This window comes from Euprymna scolopes, chromosome 1 (assembly GCF_053919585.1).
Source record: "Euprymna scolopes isolate OS-2025 chromosome 1, ASM5391958v1, whole genome shotgun sequence".
Taxonomy (NCBI): domain Eukaryota; kingdom Metazoa; phylum Mollusca; class Cephalopoda; order Sepiida; family Sepiolidae; genus Euprymna; species Euprymna scolopes.
In genome coordinates, this window is record NC_136482.1 from 192,906,130 (window position 1) to 192,925,057 (window position 18,928).

An 18,928-nucleotide genomic window follows, 5' to 3' on the forward strand; every position below is an offset into this window, starting at 1 on the left:
AACACTAGAGGATGACCTCCAATCCGTAGTGGAATGGGGACAAAAATGGTTGGTCACATTCAATGCTGCTAAGACTAAGCTTGTTTCCTTCAATAACTACAAGAAACCTTCTCTACCACCAATAGCAATGGCCAAGAACACATTGCCTGAAAGTACTTCTTTTAAACTCCTCGGCCTAACGTTTACAGGGAATATGAACTGGAATAGATACATTGAGAGCATTGCCAAGGCTGCTGCAAGGAAGGTTGGCTCCCTCTACCGTGCTAGAAAACTACTTACTCCTGACAGTATCCTATACCTCTATAAGGCAACCATTCGCCCATGTATGGAGTACTGTTGTCACATCTGGGCTGGTGCATCTGCTTCTTGTCTCTCGCTCCTGGACAGGGTTCAAAAGAGAGTCGCCAACCTGATAGGTCCTGAACTGTCATCTAGGCTTCAGCCTCTGTCCCATCGACGAGATGTTGCATCCCTCTGCCTGTTCTACAAATACTTCAATGGTGAATGCTCTGACGAACTGCAAACACTTGTACCTCCCCGACGTAACTACCCCCGTCAAACCCAACAAGCTACTAAGTCTCATCTCTTTACAGTAGAGATCCCTAGGTGCAAGAAAGCCTTTTACTCCAATAGTTTCTTCCCCAGAACTGCGGGTCTTTGGAACTCCCTTCCGGGATTCTGCTTTCCCAACTGCAACGATATGCAGAAGTTCAAGTGTAATGTCAACAAACATCTTTCTACTCATCTCCCTTCATAATGACCCCGCTAATTAAGTCCCTGATAGTAGCCCCCTGCTTCAAAGTGGCACTGTGCCTTGTTTGGGGTGAAAATTGAATAAAAAAATAAAAAAATAAAAAATGTTCAGCTGGAACCGTAAAGATTCAACACATCTATCCATGACTTAATAGAACTGAATTTTATTTTCAGCAGAAAGAATTGTACATAATTTGAAAAATATTTTATTTTTTTATTTTTTTTAAAACTACAGGGTAGAACGATAAAATTGTTGCCCTAAAGAAAACAACACTACAGCTTTATTTTAAAAATTTTATTGAAAAAATCAATTCAGGTAACTTGATTATGTAGTAGAGCTGACATCTATTCAATGTAGCTGCCTTCAGTCTCAATCACCGCCTCGATACGTATTCAGAATTGGGAGCATGCCTTTTTCACAAGCACCAGCAGGAGCTCGACAAATAATCAGCGGATGTGCCCCGACAAACTTTAATCTAGTATACAAGTGGTCATATTTTAATATTAAGTCAAGATACAGCAGAAAAACAGGAAGAATTTCATCCTGGGCATCGCCAGACTTCGATAGGAAAATATGAAGAGGTTTTACTTTGGCACTTTCATTACAATTGTGATCCTGGAGATTTGCCAATTTGTGTTCATGCGCATGCATATGAGTTAGAATGCAGTTGGCTACTTATATTGGTCAAAATCTCTTTGGGAGCCGGGCACCTGTTCTTATAATCTATATAAACCATCAAATTTTCACTTCCTACACAGCGAGAAGGCCAGCTTGCTGAACAAACCCTTGTTACTCAGAACAACTACCACACTTCTTTGTGCACAGATGATTGTTACCTTTACCTCTGGCTACTGGCATTGGTATGTGGACAAATTCTAAAGACGCCGGCATCTATGAAGATGAACTCACTATTTGTCAGCCATAGACTTACTTCCAAATAATACAAAGCTTACTAATTCACTCAGCACTCCAACTTGCATGCATTTTCCTTTATGAACTTCTTTATTAATCCATTTTCTTTTGTCTCTTGAATGAAGACATGAAATAAAGTTGAAAAATTATGTTAGTAAAGGCTTGTCACCTACTTTACATTTTTACCAAATGTGATATATATGTAAACTAGCTATTATCTCTTGGTATTTGCTTGACTTGGTACTGATTAGATCAAAATACACAATTAGAATTTGTCGAACTTTAGTCAAATATAATCTCTTTGGGAGCCGAGCACCTGATCATAAAATCTACATCCACAACCACATATGCGCTTTACAGTCATATAGCCAATGAGAAGGCCAAGTTGTCAAACAAATCTTTGCCAACCACACTTTTTGGTGCACAAACGAAACTCTTTAGCTGCTGGTGTCATGTGGACTTGGCTTTTAAAGATGGTAACATCTTTGCACATGGACTTACTCCTAAATTTAACGATTCTTTGTCAGTCATGAATTTACTAACTTCTGAATAATACAAAGCTTATGAATTAACTCAACACTCCGACCTGTGTATAGAAACATTATATTTTATGAAAAAAGGCTTATATTAATTTTTTTTTTTCTCCAAACAAGACATATTGCCACTTGAAACATAAGGGACTACTATTTGGGATCATGTCTAACAGGAGACTGTGGAGAGTTGAGTAGCAAAATTTCGGTTCACATTATATTTGTTTGTTCACAATAAATGCTGTCATATTTGGGATGGTGCATCTGCTACTAGTCTCTCGCTCCTGGACAAGGTTCAAAAGAGAGTTGCCAATCTGATAGGCCCTGAACTGGCATCTAAGCTTCAACCTCTGTCCCATCGACGAAATGTTGCATCCTTCTGCCTGTTCTACAAGTATTTTAATGGAGAATGCTCTGACGAACTGAAAGCACTTTTGCCCCCACGACGTAAACACCCTCGACAAACTCGACAGACAGCTAAATCTCATCCCCACACAATAGAGATCCCTAGATGTAAAAGATCTTTCTACTCCAGTAGTTTCTTCCCCAGAACCGCTAGACTTTGGAATTCCATTCCAGGTCCCTGTACTGACGTGCAGAAGTTCAAGTGTAACATGAACAGACATCTTGTTGCCCAAATCCCCACATAGTACCCCAGTAGATGTTACTCCTGACAGTAGCCCCCTACACCAAAGTGGCAATGTGCCTTGTTTGGGGTGAAAATGTAATAAAAAAAATTTTTTAAATGCACAAGCAAGAGACCAAAAAGGTTAAACATGTCAATATCTACTTTTCCTCATCAGCTAACATATTACATTATTAATTTATCCATTTTTCATTTTTTAATCTATTTTATCTGGTTTATAAAATATCTCACACATGTTTAAACATTTAAAGTATTGGAAATCAAGTGAGATGTGTTTGAGCATCACACTTAATACAATTATTGTTAATCATAATCAGTGAGAGGTAAATGACGGTGTTAGTTTGACATGTGGATCTCTGATAACAAAGGTTCTCTATCTATATAAAAACAGTATAATATGCATGTGTGTCTGTGTGTAAATGTTTAACCGATAAACTCTTAAACTACTGATCACATAAAACTGAAAATAACAAGAAAAAGTAATCATACATCATGAATGGTTTAGAATGAGTAAAATCTTTGTTTGGATGAATGAGTAATGCAAGTTGAAATGCAAAATGTTCATTTCAACTTGCTGACATTTTTTCTTCTTTCATTCATTCATAGCTTGGAGTGATTTAATTTTAAATCTTTCTTATCTATCGATAGCTCATACGATAGGAAACGCAGCTGGAGCATTAAATGTTTTGATTCTAGCTGATGGCACCCAAGTCATTTTTGTTAAACTTTTGAAATCAGTATTATAGATTAGGTACAATATAATAATCAATAGAAAATTGGCTCTGTAATAATAAATATAAAATATGAATAAATAAAAATATATTTAAGAGTATTTTATGACCAGCCAAGGTCAGGCGCGTCCCTCCCGGCTAATATACAATAAAAATGCAATAAAGAAAACAGTCAACTGCAAAGGTAGTGGAAAAATCAGGATTGGGAGAGTGCTTGGGTCAGGCTTGTCTTTTTTTATTGTATTAATTTTTCAATCAATATTTTTGCAAGTTTAATTTATTATTTATGAAAATGAGATCATTGTAGTTGTGAACGTCTTCTTGCAATCAATAGTTTTAGACTAAGTTTGATTATAATAATTCAACATTCTCAAGCTTTGAATTATTTTAATAGTATTCTAGATACAACCACTATCAACAATTTCTCCTACTCTCTATCTGTGCCTAAATCTAAACACAGATTCCATGAATACAGTTTCTTTTCTAGAACTGCCCACCTGTGGAACACTGTTTGGCTATGCTGTTTTCCATCTGACTACAATATGGTTATCTCAAGTCCAATGTAAACAAGTTCTTGTTGAGCTGTCCAGTTAAATTATCTAATTCTACTCAATTTCAACAACTAACAATCACTGTGCTGTTGTCTCGGTTACCACCATACAGTAATTAACCCTTATTCTCAAGTGACCTTCGGGCCGTGATAAGTGGTAACTCTCTTTTTAAAAAATATAGTAAGAACTAATGAAAATCCCTAATAAGAGAGAAAAATATTTCACTTAAATTTCAAGAATTTGATTCATAATTTGACTTTGAATCTATAATTTAATGTTTCTTTAAAAACTTGAAAATAGTTTTACCTGGTTTTGTAGGTTTGAAAAATAAAGGATGTATTCGAGGTGTGTTTGTTTGGGTGATTGTTATTCCTTGAGAATTCTCAGTTTGGCTTGGGGCAAGTTGAGTGGAGAAATTAAAGATCATTTGAGAAGCGGTTGGTAGGACATCATTGGTTTTCACAGAATCTAACAACAGAATATTGTCAATGGAAGGAGCACAAGGAACTCTTCTTTGAACATCTTTCTTGTGGTTTTGGGATCTGTGGAGAAAATAACATCCATAAAAAACATCTCATAGTTTTATGTTTTACAGCAATTACATAAGTATCACATACACACAGACACACACATATATAAATAAAATTTTGGTTTATAGAAGGCAGAACAATGCAGAGATGTAATGAATAGACTAACACTGAAGCAACTTAAAGTATAATAGTGGAACCGGTCATGCAGTTTCACTTTATTGAATCAATACATGTGTGTGTATATGTACAATTATATATATATATATATATATATATATATATATATATATTTTGTGTACAGAAAGTTGTTAGTTGAGACAGGTCATTGGTACCGTCGGTTTCAAGCCCGATAATAAGGCCCGTTTAAGGTATCCTTATCAAGCTCTCTTCAGCCAATATTGGCTGAAGAGAGCTTGATAAGGATACCTTAAACGGGCCTTATTATCGGGCTTGAAACCGACGGTACCAATGACCTGTCTCAACTAACAACTTTCTGTACACAAAATATAAGTACGCTCTTAAAATTTGGATTTTCCTTTTAATTGAGCACTCTGCTGGAATTCTTTTTCCAAAAAAACTAATCATATATATATATATATATATATATATAGTAATTTATAAAATATATATGGCGATTAAGCTACACTGAATATTCCTTTATCCGATAAATGCATGCCCATTGGCTGATAGGAAGGGCGCGGTAGATACTAGAAAGCTGATTGACTAAATAAAAATCTTAATAGAAAAGGAGCATATAAAAACGATAAACAACCACAGAACTCGCGCATAAGCCTGAAGAGTCCTAGAGTGGATGAAACGCGGAATATTCAGTGTAGCTTAATCGCCATATATATTTTATAAATTACTAACTAGCTCTACCTACGTTTGAGCACTTTTGAAGTAAATACTTAAAGTTTACGCATAAATCTATACTTTCGTATATTAATTTTATGTAAGTAAATTAAGTAGTTATATATATATATATATATATATATATATACTTATTTAAAACTGTACATATATTTACTTACTTATTTAAAACTGTACAGAAGGTCAGAAAACCTTTGGTACTGTCGGTTTCAAGCCTAACATAAGGGGGACAAGTTAATGGTAAATAATGTTAGGCTCTCATAAGCCATATGAGAAAACAATATGGCTGACGAGAGCCTAACATTATTTACCATTAACCGGTCCCCCTTATGTTAGGCTTGAAACCGACGGTACAAATGTACAGTTTTAAATAAATAAATATTAAGCTCTTATATTGAAAATTTTTCCTTTGTAATCGAGCACTTTGTTGGCATTCTTTCCCATCACCATATTCCCTCTGCTTCACTTTTTTTGTTTTCAAGTAAGATCTTTGACTTACTTGTTGTTTCATCAAATACTTCTGCATGCAAAATCCGATCCTGCATTTTGCTAATTCCTACCCTCTGATGAGAAGGAAAGTATTTCTTCGAAACTCCACAGATTAAGGACTATCCATTTATCTAGTGTTTCTTTTTCGGATTAAATATGTTTTTAACTCATTTCAAAGTGTTTTTTAACATATTTTATTAACTGTTTGCTCATATATATATATATATATATATATATATATATATATATATATATATGTATAGTGAATAAATGACAAAAAACTATATTCCAAAATTCACTATGTTGACCATTTTCTAATTTATTCCTTTAATTCAGTTGACATTTACAATTCTTGACAGTATCTGTTTATTCACTATATTGCTCTGTAATTATATTGAGCTTCTTAAATAAGGTTTGGTATATATTATAAGAAAATATATTTCTACAGAAATACATATATATATGTGTATATATATATATATATATATGTAACTTTCTACATGTAAAATGTTCTTGTGCTCTTACTTGTGTCAGGTGGTCAGTTGGCACATCTGTGATGCATCATGGATATGCCACATGATCACCTGACGCAAGTATATATATATATATATATATATATATATATATATTTTAATATTTATTCGGAGGTAAACAGTTGCATTTGGTCGCTACAAACAGCCATCTGTTTCAGTCAATGAGACTTCATCAGGCGACCCTGAACCATTGAAACAGATGGCTGTTTGTAGCGACCAAATGTAACTGTTTACCTTCAAATAAATATTAAAAAATATCTTGCTCTTGTTATCAAGCACTAACAACCTCGTTGAGTTTATTAGTTCCTACTTTTGAATATCTCAAGCCTAGATTTACAAGAACAAGTATATATACACACGCACATATACACAAGAACATCCATCTCAGGATTGGTAAAATTAATTCTTCAAACTGAATAGTTTTGCAACGCTTTTATATCCCTTTATTTCTGTTAATTTTGTGCATACACAAATTCATTCATAGCTTGAAGTGGTTTAATTTTATATCTTTTATTATCTATCTGTCAATAGCTCAAACGATAGAGTGCTAATTGTTTTGGTTTCAATTCTAGCTGATGGCAGTCAGGTCATTTTTTTTTTTAACTTTTGAAATCAGTACTAGATATTAGGCACAATAGAGAATTATTTCTCTAATAATAAATACGAAATCTGCATGTATTAAAATATATTTGCATATTTCATGACTGGGCAAGGCCGGACACCTCCCTCCTTGCTAATATACAATAAAAATGGAATAAAAATAAAATGGTCAATTACAAAGGTAGTGGAAAGATCGGGAATGGTAGAGTGTTTGGATCAGATCGGATAATGGTATAAAATCTTATGTTTAGAATCCTTATTTCAGTTTTGATAAAAATCTATTACATGATTTGGAGTCTAGAAAATGTCTAAAATTTAAAACTACAGCTTAAGAGATCTTAAGAAGAAATTGAAATGTAGGGAAACTTGCTTGCCTATGGATCAAATTCAATGCAAACCTGAAATATTTATATATCCAAGTGAGATGTTGTATCCATATCACCCCCACCCCCAAAAAAACCCCTGAAATTTGTGCAATATTTAATAATTGATATCTAATATACATTGTTAAAATTTCATCCACATATGATGTATTTAACTTTTTACCAAAGGTTTCTTCCCTCTTTTTACCTTCTTTGCATAAAACTTAATTAAACTAAATATAGCCCACATTACGATCCCTTATGCCTAGCAGCTGTGTTCCCAAATTCATAAGGATCAGTTAATTCATTTAGAAGTGAATTATGTACATACAAGTACATACACATACTTAACTTAATTTTTTTTAGAGGCTATACCAGTCAAACAAATAGGGGAAATCCCATTTTACTTTATGTATGAGATATATTCTTAATATAAATATGTAACAGAGTGTGGATGCATGTATGGTGACTATATGCAAATGGTGAGCCGTGTGCGAAATAACGTCACAGCAAGGAAGAAAAGAAAAAAGAAAAAAATTAAAAATTAAGAACGTATGCACAAACCAAAGATCACGTTTCATACAGGAAAGTACCCCTGAAATAAGGTTGTTTTTTCAATGGAAAAAAAGTGAGTTGAGTGATTCCTTGTCTTGGTCTCCTTTGCAATGGAGTCTACAACGTGTTGGGTCTACAGGTTAACATGTGAGTAAACATGTACTATGATACAAATATACATAACAAGTTATACCTACCTGGCTTTGCATTTTTGTTTCTTCTTTTTTACAATATCGTTTAGTTTTTGTTTACCAAATGTATTTTTAATAGGATTTTAAAAATAAAATTTTATTATAACGGTATCATTTGGTGATTAAATTTGTAATGAATATATCCAAAAATTACAAAAAACGATAAGGTAGAAAAAAATTATTAAAGAAAGCATTTTTTGACGAAAATTAGTGAAAATAACACGTTTGTCTAAAAAAACATAGGAGAGTTTCAAACCGAGGTAAATAGGGTGTAACTATTGCCAATTTTTACAAATAAATTGTGCGTTTTGCCTTGATTTTAGCATAACTGAGTTACTTCCCTTGTATTATGTCACATCTTCCCAAAGAAATATGGCGACGATTTTTTACGATAAATATCAAAAACTGTTTTTTAAAATAATGCGTTAATATTTAAGTACTTCTGACATGCCAATTAAGTAGATATCGTTGCTTTTAATTGAAATTGACAAAAAAGGTCAGTAGACACCATTGTTTTTCAATTGATTTTTTCGTTTTCCAAATTTCGCTATTATAGTGTAGTTGCACCTTTTAATGTATGAAAATTTCTAAGTATTTTTTAGCCAGATATGGCTTTTTATTTGACAGCTTAAATGCTTTCAAATTCCTTTCAGATTTGAATTGTAATAAGGTAATTAATTTCCTCTTTTTTTCTTTTGTTTGTTAACAGTTGTTAACAAACAAATTAAAATGGTTTACTTGTTTACAAGGAAAACGAAAAGCATTACGATAGATTTCATCTTGTAATTAAATTATGTTTTCTAAATAGGATTTGTAAACTTTCATTTTGTTTTATGCAATAACATTTCTTTATTTGAATAAATAATCGATTAATCTCTAACTTAATCTATCTACTATTATATAAAAGTCACTTTGTGTGTGTGTGTGTGTGTGTGTGTGTGTGTGTGTGTGTGTGCGAGTTCCTCATAGGTTCTAAAACGGCTGAGCCCATCTTTTGCAAATTTCACACAAAGCTAATTTATATGTCTGGCAGTGTTCTTAGATATATTTTGTACAGAAATTCATCCAATAAGTACCAAAAATTGAAAAAGTTTGATCCTAAAATTAGTCTTTCTTCTCTTATAGATGAAAAAATAATTTTTATCGGGGACTATTTTACCTTACCCGGTGTAATGTAAAATATTCCCCTGTAAAAATTCTTTTTTTTTTATCTATAAGAGAAGGAAGACTATTTTTAAAATCATCAAGTCCAAATATCAGCTGATGTGATATTGTAAACAAACACAGACGGAATTTGATGAATGAAATTATCATTATTATTTTTTAATTTTTTTTTTGCGAATTAGTCTACCGGGCAAATTATTCCTCATAATATATAATATTCAATAGAGGATTGATTCTTTAACAATACATATGCAATGTGCATAAATTAATATATCATGTTCAAGCATATTGTATGACCTGGCAACGCCAGGCTCCCAGCTAGTAGTAAATATAAAATAATAATCTGCAAACACACTAGAAGTTATCTCATAATTTTATTAAATATAAAGATTTGAAATGTCAACTTTACCTCATATCATTGTTATTCCATTTCTGAGCTCCAAAGAAGAAACAATCATCAATATTCATTATAATCTGTAATTATAGACCAAAATGAAATAATTCAGACTAGATTATACATAGATTAAAAACAGAAAAAAACAATTAATAAAAACTATATGTCCATTGGTAGGTTTCGATCGAGGAGATGGAAAACGCCTAAATGATGTTAACCTTTTTCATTCAAAGCAGGAAAATCATTGTTTAGGACATTTTCCTGATAATCATTCCGGAATATTTGTTTGCTGCCTGAAAAGTACAAATGTAAGCATCAAAAATGTATATAAATCCCCACTGTAGCTGTTATATGGTCATAATGACGTTTTAAACTTCTTTTTTTTTTTACCCACATTCACTTCTAACACGGCATATCACCACTTGGACGTAAGGGGCTACTATTTGGAACCATGCTTAGGAAAGATTAACAAGATGTTCGTTTATCTTACATTTAAACTTTTGCATGTCAGTAGAGTCAGGGAAGCAGGTAGCAGGAAGGGAATTCCAAAATCTAGCTCTTCAAGGGAAGAAACTATTAGAGTAGAAAGCTTTTTGACATTCAGAGACCTCAACAGTGAAGGAGTGTGATTTTGTTGCTAAGAGGTTTGTTGGGGATATGTATGTCGAGAGGGCACAAGTGCAACGACTTCATCAGAGCATATTCCATTAAAATATTTTTAAAACAGGCACAGAGATGCAACATTGCAGTGATGGGACAGGGGTTAGAGATTAGTTGACAAAGTGGAACCTATTAAATTGAAGATTCTTTTTTGGATCCTATCCAAGAGGGAGAGACTAGTGTTAGATGCACCAACCCAGACGTGGCAACAATACTCTATGCATGGGCGAATGGTGGCCTTGTAGAAGTACAGGATACTCTCAGGTGTGAGCAGTCTTCTAGCATGATAGAGGGAACCCACTTTCTTTGCAGCAGCCTTTGCAATATCCTCAATATCTTTGTTCTAGTTCATATTGCCCGTGAATGTTAAGCTGAGGCGTTTCGAGGAAGAATTTTCAGGTAGGGTTCTATTTATCATGAATATTGGTGGTTACAGAGGCATCTTGTAATTGTTAAAAGGGAGCAGCTTAGTCTTACTAGCATTAAATGTTATCATTCATTTACAGCCCCATTCCACTATGGTCTGTCCATCCAACACCATTCCAACCTCAATGCCATTTCTCAGCTTTCCAAAATTGGACCTATTGTTGTTAATTAGTGTTTTTTAAAGTCATCATCTAGTCATGGCAGTATCATGGATCCTCCTGACTCTTATACCAGCATGTTCTATCTGCCAACGCACACACATCTTCATAACTGCATTTTGTGTCTTCTGCTTGAATTCATCCTTAGCCTTTCACCAATGAATAGCAAATCTGGCTGAGATTTGAGGAATCTGTCCATAGAGCTGCTTTCTTGTAGGGTGTTAAATCCAGGAAATGACAAAAGCAATTCTTTGTATTGTTCTCCAATCTTTCCATAAATGTCCAGGTGTAACTGATGCAATAAAGCTTCAAAGAAGCCATGTTTCATTTAGGTAGAAACATTTGAATTCCGAATTGCTTTCATCTTGTTTTGTCCAACCTAGGACTTTCTGATTTATACGTTCAGTTCACTCTTTGTAGAATTTTGTTGCTAAGATAAGCAAATTCATTGACATTTTTTAGACAATTCCAATTTAAGAAAAATATATTTCCATATTCGATTCAAGCGATGTTCTTTGTTTTGCTTGTTAAAAAAAAGGCACAATCTAAATTGCCATTTTTTAGACAATGTAGTAGGAATTTTGCTTTAGTAAATTTCTCCACAGGATAACTCATGCTTCTTTTTTAAGTCAGTCTGTCTCTACACATGCAAATTAATTAGGCATGCACATAAATTAGTTTTAAGTATCAAATTTTGCTATTATGAACACAAATGATGGTCAAGAGGAAAGTTATGATCAGTGGCTTGATAAAAGCAAAGAATATCTTCTTGTTCTTGCTGAGATATTTTTTGCTGTGATTGTCTCAGAATGAAAATAGCATCTATCATGCCATGCTCAGTCATAAAACCAAACTGCATTCTGTTGTCTGCAACAAATGTATTTCTCTATCCCTCTCTTCACTAGCATCATAACTTGATCAAAAAGTTTCAGCCCATGATAGTTGCATCTTTCTAACGCATCATCCTTTCCATTATATAGGTTAACAATAACACTATCCTTCCAATCAAATGCAATATTGCTATTTTTTGATCAGCATGTTTAGTTTACGAAACCATCTCCGTGTTTGATTGTCAAAACTGTTGGAACAAGCAGTGTGTATATATTTATTAACAGCACACATCTTTGTCGAAGTACAACAAACATGATTATATATACATGACAGCAATAAACAGATAAATCGTTATAGAGAATGGACTATACAACAAAAGTAGCACCAGTCATTTCCAGATGCTTTCAATATCTCTGCAACAATACAAGAAGGCATCACTGCCTTGCCATTCTTCATTTTACTAATGGATCCCGCTATCATTTATACAGAAATATGAATGGGTGAACCAGCAATAGGATCAGCACAAATACTTTCTTAGCATCCCAAGAGAACTCCTCATTGAGGAGGTTCTCATAATGCTGTTTTCATGTTAGTTTTATCTTGCAGAGTCGCCCAACAAAAGATCCAGCACTGTCTCTGAAACATTTTGTCACCAATTGCATTTTAATTCTCCCTTCACATCTGCTTGACAATCCTGAATTTATCACTTTTACCTGAAAACACATCAGCAATCCTCATCTTCTCAGCTTTTTAGATTTGACAGTGTAAACAGCTCTCTTGACACATGTTTTACCTGAATGTACTCATCCTTATTATCACGCTGCTTCCACATCTTCCAACATCCATTTGCAGACACAGGAAAGCTCACAGTTTTATCCTAACAAGTAACTCTGTTCAGATAACTGCATCAAGCCATACACTCTTGAGACTTCCCTAAATACCTTCAGTCATAGAAACAAAAGTACTTGAATTCAGATCAGCAAAGAGGCTTTCTCAAATGTAACACTGACAAGCTTGTAGTTTAAGTTTGAATGAGTTCAGTTTATAGACTCAAGTACACAATTTCAAGTCATCAACAAGAAGTTTGTATTGACTACATTATTCACTCAAGTTTTTGAACAGCTTAAAATCACACTTTTTAACCAATATAAAATCTATCTGATTGTTGTCATTTTCAGAATTATATATAATGAGGTCATTATTCCTCTTTGCAAAGAAAGACTTGTTGAAAACAAAAACTTCCCTTCCAGGCTGCAAACACCATAGCTGTGACCACTATATATGCCCTCATAACTAACAGATAGAGTACCAATGTGATTGTTTCACTCACCAGAGTATGATTATCTCATTGTTGGGGAATTTCGAAACAATAACAATCAAGTTTTCATAGAAATCATTTTTTGTGTGAGCATCAAAACCTATCTGAGGTGCATAACTAATAATACAATGTTCTCATCTACCATTAGCTCACTAACCTGGATTATGTCAAAAAAACATTTGATATCAAAAACTTTGTTAACCTAACCTTCTGCTAGAAGTACCCCAACATCTCTAATCTCTTCCTTGTTAGCCCCCCCCCCACCAAAAAAAAACTTGTATCTAGAGTCTTTTCTAGAAATCATTCTTGCTGATGCCACCCTTCACCTAATCTCTTGAACACATCAGAGGTCAATTTCCCTTTCAGTGATGGCCTCAAAAACTTTAACCAATCTATTTTGTATGGTACCAAAATTTCATGAATCAATTTAGAAGCATTTTGAATCAAACCCATTAAGTGATGATAACAATCTGATTGAACCACCTCCATCCCGACTGGAAATAATAACTTCCAACTTCAAGTTTCTAGTTTAGTTATCATCATGGAAAAATTTACTTTGAACCGTCATAGGGAGTTTTACAGCTGGATGCCAGATATTCACCCACTATTTCAGTCACTCCAACTGAGAGATCTTTTTAAGATTCTAAACGTTTCTTTGAGTGCAATTGTTTGTATTTCTCTTGCACTTGGTTCAGCAGGTATATTCACCAGGTAATTTTTTAAATTCTTTTTCATGAAATCTGCATGCTCCTATAATTACTGAACTGATGATGATCTTTTTAATATTCCAGTTTCTTTTCATATCATACATATGGCCTTGGTATTTCATTATCTTCTCTCTTTCTCTCTCTCTCTCTCTCTCTCTCTCTCTCTCTCTCTCTTTCTCTCTCTCTCTCTCTCTCTCTCTCTCTGTTAAGGTCAGAATCATCAGGGACATTCACTTCAACTAGGGTTGCTACTTTCTCTTTCTTACACAACTTCTGAGTTATCGACAAAGATCAACAACCAAGTCAGTGTGTTAAGTTTTCAGGTGCTTAACAATCATCCACATTCATTCTATTACAATAGGCATCTGATCTGATGCATTTCATGGAAATACATCTAACTTCTTCTAGAATGAACTGCTAGTTGGTCGAGAATTTCCTATTGATTTATTCATAGTTGGCCATCTTAAGGTTATTCTCGAATTTGCCACATGGAAACTTGTTAGTTGCTCTATGTGAAGAAAAATTGTTGCCACATGGAAACTTGTTGGTTGCACTATGTGAAGAAAAATTTATTGCTATAATTGAGATAAAAAAAAATACATGCTTTGCAAAAAAAAAAAATGCTGCTACTGATAATAATAATATTCAAACTAAAATTGCCAAAAGAGATTCAGAAAGATTCAAGCCATGCAGACTTTGGCAAAAAGTATGGATGTCAGAATAGCGACTAATAGAGAAAATGCTAAATGAAGATCTTTGCTATTCTTCATACAAGAGCGACTACAAAGTATAATATAGTGCGGTTACACATATGCAAATGCATGCCAAATGACATCACTGGTACTGGAAAAAAAAAAACTTTAAAAAGGAGATCACATCAATGAGGATACTGTTTGAGATTATGTGAGGATCATATTCGAGACATGGATGTCGTCAGGGGCTTAACAATGAGGAAATAAATTTTATTGTACAACAAAAAAAGTGAGTTGAAGTTCTTTCTTAGTCTTTGTTTACTTTGCAACTAAGCATACAATGTGTTGGTTCCCAGACTACAGCACAAAAAACACAAGAAAATTGTCCTCGACAAGTTCAAACATCCAGTCAAGCCAGCAATGTTATGGTTTTCTCAAGATCAATTGCACAATGTACAAAACAACAGATAGCTAACCTGACAATCTGCATGAAATTCCAGCATGTTATGAAGACCAAGTTCCTTCAAACTGTTATCGTCTTTGGGTGTGCTTCTAGTGAAGGCTTCATTATGCTGCTCTACATCTTTAGAAAGGACCTTAGACTCAAAACAAAACAATTATTTTCCAAAATTAGAGTAGGGGATCAGTTTTGCATGTAAATTTAACATAATATGTCCTCCACCCACCATTTTCGGGCCATTTTATCCTTATAGGACAATTAACCAAACTTTTTTACACAATTACATGTGTTTATACAAAGATTTTTGTTTGGGGCTGTAACGATGTTATCGTTTCGTTTCGTTACAATCCTAGTTTTGTAACAACGTTATCATTTCGTTTCATGACAATCCTTGTTTTGTAACAACCACGCATGCGCACTGGAAATAAAGGCCTCCATGTTTTATATTTAAAACTAACAACACGCGTCTTTTCGTTTCTCTCTATTAACCAACCACACAACACGAGCTAACACAGTGTGACATGGTGACAGTGGCGAGATAAAGGGAAAAATAAAATAAAACAACGATAAAAGTATGACATTATATTTTTTTTTCTCTTTTCTTTTCGAACCAAAACTTCGTAAAACACACACACACACACACACGCTCGTTGAAGCTCGCAACAACACTGCTACTACTATGGCTAATATATCGATACCAGTTCCCATTCTCGACTGGGACTCGCCTAACACTGCAGAGTCATTCAAGATATTCCAACAACGTTTGGAACTTTATTTCACAGCGAAAAGAACTAAAGAAGAAGAGAAAGTGCCTATCATTCTACTCGCAACTGGCGAGGAAGGAATTCGTAGATACAACAGTTGGTCTATGTCAAACGAAGACCGGAGAGACGCCAACAAAATTTTCAACGCATTTTTGGAGCATCTGGAACCAGCAACCAACCACCGTATATGTAGGCTCGAACTCAGTAGATACCAACAAAAACCTACCGAGACGACAGACATATTTCTAAACAGGTGTCGCTTACAGGCGAAGAAATGCGATTTCACAGCCCATGAAATGAACGAACGTTTAGTAGAAATACTGATAGCCAACACGCCCATACCGGACTTACAAAAAGAACTGTTGAACAAGCCGAAGGGCTACACAATAGAAGAGGCTGTGAAATTAGCACGCACATATGAGGCTTCAGCCGTGTATATAAACAAAATACACCAACTACATGGCCTGTCACAGATAGACACCATAAATCGCGGTGGTCGCGAACGCCAGGAAGGCAACAGAAATACCAGCAACTTGTGTAAAAATTGTGGACGGGACCACCGTTTTGGCAAGGAGCATTGCCCTGCCAAGAACGACATATGCAGCTCCTGCGGGAAAATGGGCCATTGGGCCAAATTGTGATTCTCAGCGAGACTCAGACCCAGGAAGCAAGAAAAACCCTGGCACAAAAGCCGCAGCCAGCCAAGGCACAGACAACATGGAACAGGCCGAAAAGTCGACAGCGTTGCTGAACATGACGACCGAGCCACAACAAAACTACATGCGGCGATGGAGCACCTCACATTCAGCAGTATTAACAGTGAACATCCACTGCACAAACAAAAAACAACACAAAATGAAGCGTTTGTCAATATCAACGTTATATTGACAGACCACCCAGGTACACACAGCCTCAAACTGAAGGTAGACACGGGTGCACAGGCAAACACACTACCTTTACGCATATTCCGCAGTATGTGCCCCTCCGCCATATACCTGGATCACTAAACCCAACGAAATGCGTACTGACAGCATACAACAACACTGAAATAAAATGCATGGCACCACAAACATCAGGTGCAAATACAAGGACTCTTCATGGCTCAACACTCAATTTTATGTGGTCAACACTCCAGGACCAGCTATACTGGACCTGCCAACATCTGTAGCCTTCAACGTTGTGACAATGAACTGTGCCATATCCGTTCAGCAACAACCTATCAACAGCATAGATGATCTGATGCGTTTATACCCCGACAGATTCGACCGCATTGGCGAGTTCAAGAAAACACACAAGCTCACTGTCAACCCTAACACTCCATGCTATATAGACGCATCAAGAAGAACGCCAATAGCCATGCGGGAGAAGATCAAGGCTGAACTAGACAAGATGGAGTCACAGAATGTCATTCGTCATATTGAGGAGCCAACTGACTGGGTAAGCTCCCTTACATATGTAACCAAACGCGACAACACAATAAGGGTCTGCTTAGACCCAAGGGCACTAAACAAAGCCCTAATGCGGCCGTATCATCAAATCCCAACAGTTGAGGAACTCAATCACCGGTTTGCAGGTGCAAAATACTTCTCAAAACTGGATGCTAAGGCAGGATACTGGTCTATAAAGCTTGACCAGGAAAGCCAGATCCTGGCCACTTTTCAAACACCATTTGGAAGGTACTGCTTCCAACGACTTCCATTTGGTTTAAACGTGAGCCAAGACATCTACCAGCTCGAGATGGACAGAATACTTGAGAAGTGCACAGGATCATGCGGTATAGCGGATGCTATTGTTGTATATGGCTCAACAGAACGTGAACATGACAACAACCTAAGGCACCTCATGGAAGTCGCCACACAAGAGGGCCTCACAATGAATTCCAAGAAATGCGAGATAAAACGCCAGGAAATCTCCTTCTTCGGAAATATATACACCCATTCTGGAATGAAACCTGACCCAGCAAAGGTACGAGACCTACAGGAAATGCCAGAACCACGCAATAAAACAGAACTGCAACAGTTTCTAGATGTAATGACATACCTATCCCGCTTTATTAAGGATTTCAGCTCAAAAACCACTGTATTACGTGACTTACTTCACAAAGAGTCAGAATTCCAATGGGAGCCACACCACCAGACGGTTTTCAAAAACCTGAAGAGTGAAGTGTCTGAAACGTCCCTGCTTCACTACTTTGACCCCAAGCGCCCAATCTACTTACACTGTGACGCAAATCTTCATGGAATAGGAGCAGCGCTTCTACAACCAGACTCAGCTGGCAATTTAATGCCTGTCTTATACGCAAGCAAGAGTCTGACACAAACAGAACAACGATACGCATGTATTGAGCGGGAACTACTGGCAATCGTGTTTGGCACACATAGATTCCACACATATTTATACGGTCATGGTTTCCAAATTGTCACTGACCACAAACCTCTTGTCATGATCATTGACAAACCTCTCACCTCAGCTCCAGCTCGCCTACAACGAATGCTCATCCAGCTACAGGGATATAATTTCAGATTATCCTACAACAAGGGATCCGAAAACATATTGGCTGATGGGTTATCATGTCTGCCATCACCTGGTAATTCGGACCCTATCGATCTGGATGTTCGAGTTGACACCATTCGTTTCTCTGCTGACCGCATTGAAAAACTGAGAGACTGCACAACAGCTGACCCTCTGCTTAACCAGCTAAGAGATACCATTGTCATGGGATGGCCTGAGACAATCAAGCAACTGCCTACCAATATCAGAGAATTCTGGAGCCTAAGAGATCAGCTATCAATTGATGACGGCCTTATCCTTAAAGGACAACAAATTGTCATTCCTCAGACCCTCCAAGAAGATATCCTAAAGCAACTCCACACCGCTCACTTAGGACAGGAGAAAACCAAACTCCTAGCCAAAGACACTGTCTATTTGAAAAATATAAACAGAGACATCGAACAATTCACAAGCTCATGTAGCATCTGTCAACAACATCAGCCATCACAAATGTCAGAGCCTCTTCTGCAGCACGACATTCCGACAAAGCCATGGGACGTAGTTGGAACAGACCTTTTCGAGCTCCATAGACATCAATAGCTGATCATAG

General features: G+C 35.8%; 1 protein-coding gene across 2 annotated transcripts in view; it reads right to left on the reverse strand.

Moving 5' to 3' along the window:
• Positions 1-18,928, reverse strand: part of LOC145278641 (putative ATP-dependent DNA helicase HFM1) — a 143,700-nt gene that overhangs the window by 120,206 nt on the left and 4,566 nt on the right. For both annotated transcript variants that reach the window (XM_080130677.1, XM_080130676.1), the window contains exons 2-3: positions 9,828-9,892; positions 4,431-4,666 (exon numbers count right to left, since the gene is read on the reverse strand). In XM_080130677.1, coding sequence (XP_079986803.1) covers positions 4,431-4,666; positions 9,828-9,886 — 295 coding nt within the window. In that variant the 5' untranslated portion in view covers positions 9,887-9,892. The remainder of the gene's footprint in view (positions 1-4,430; positions 4,667-9,827; positions 9,893-18,928) is intronic.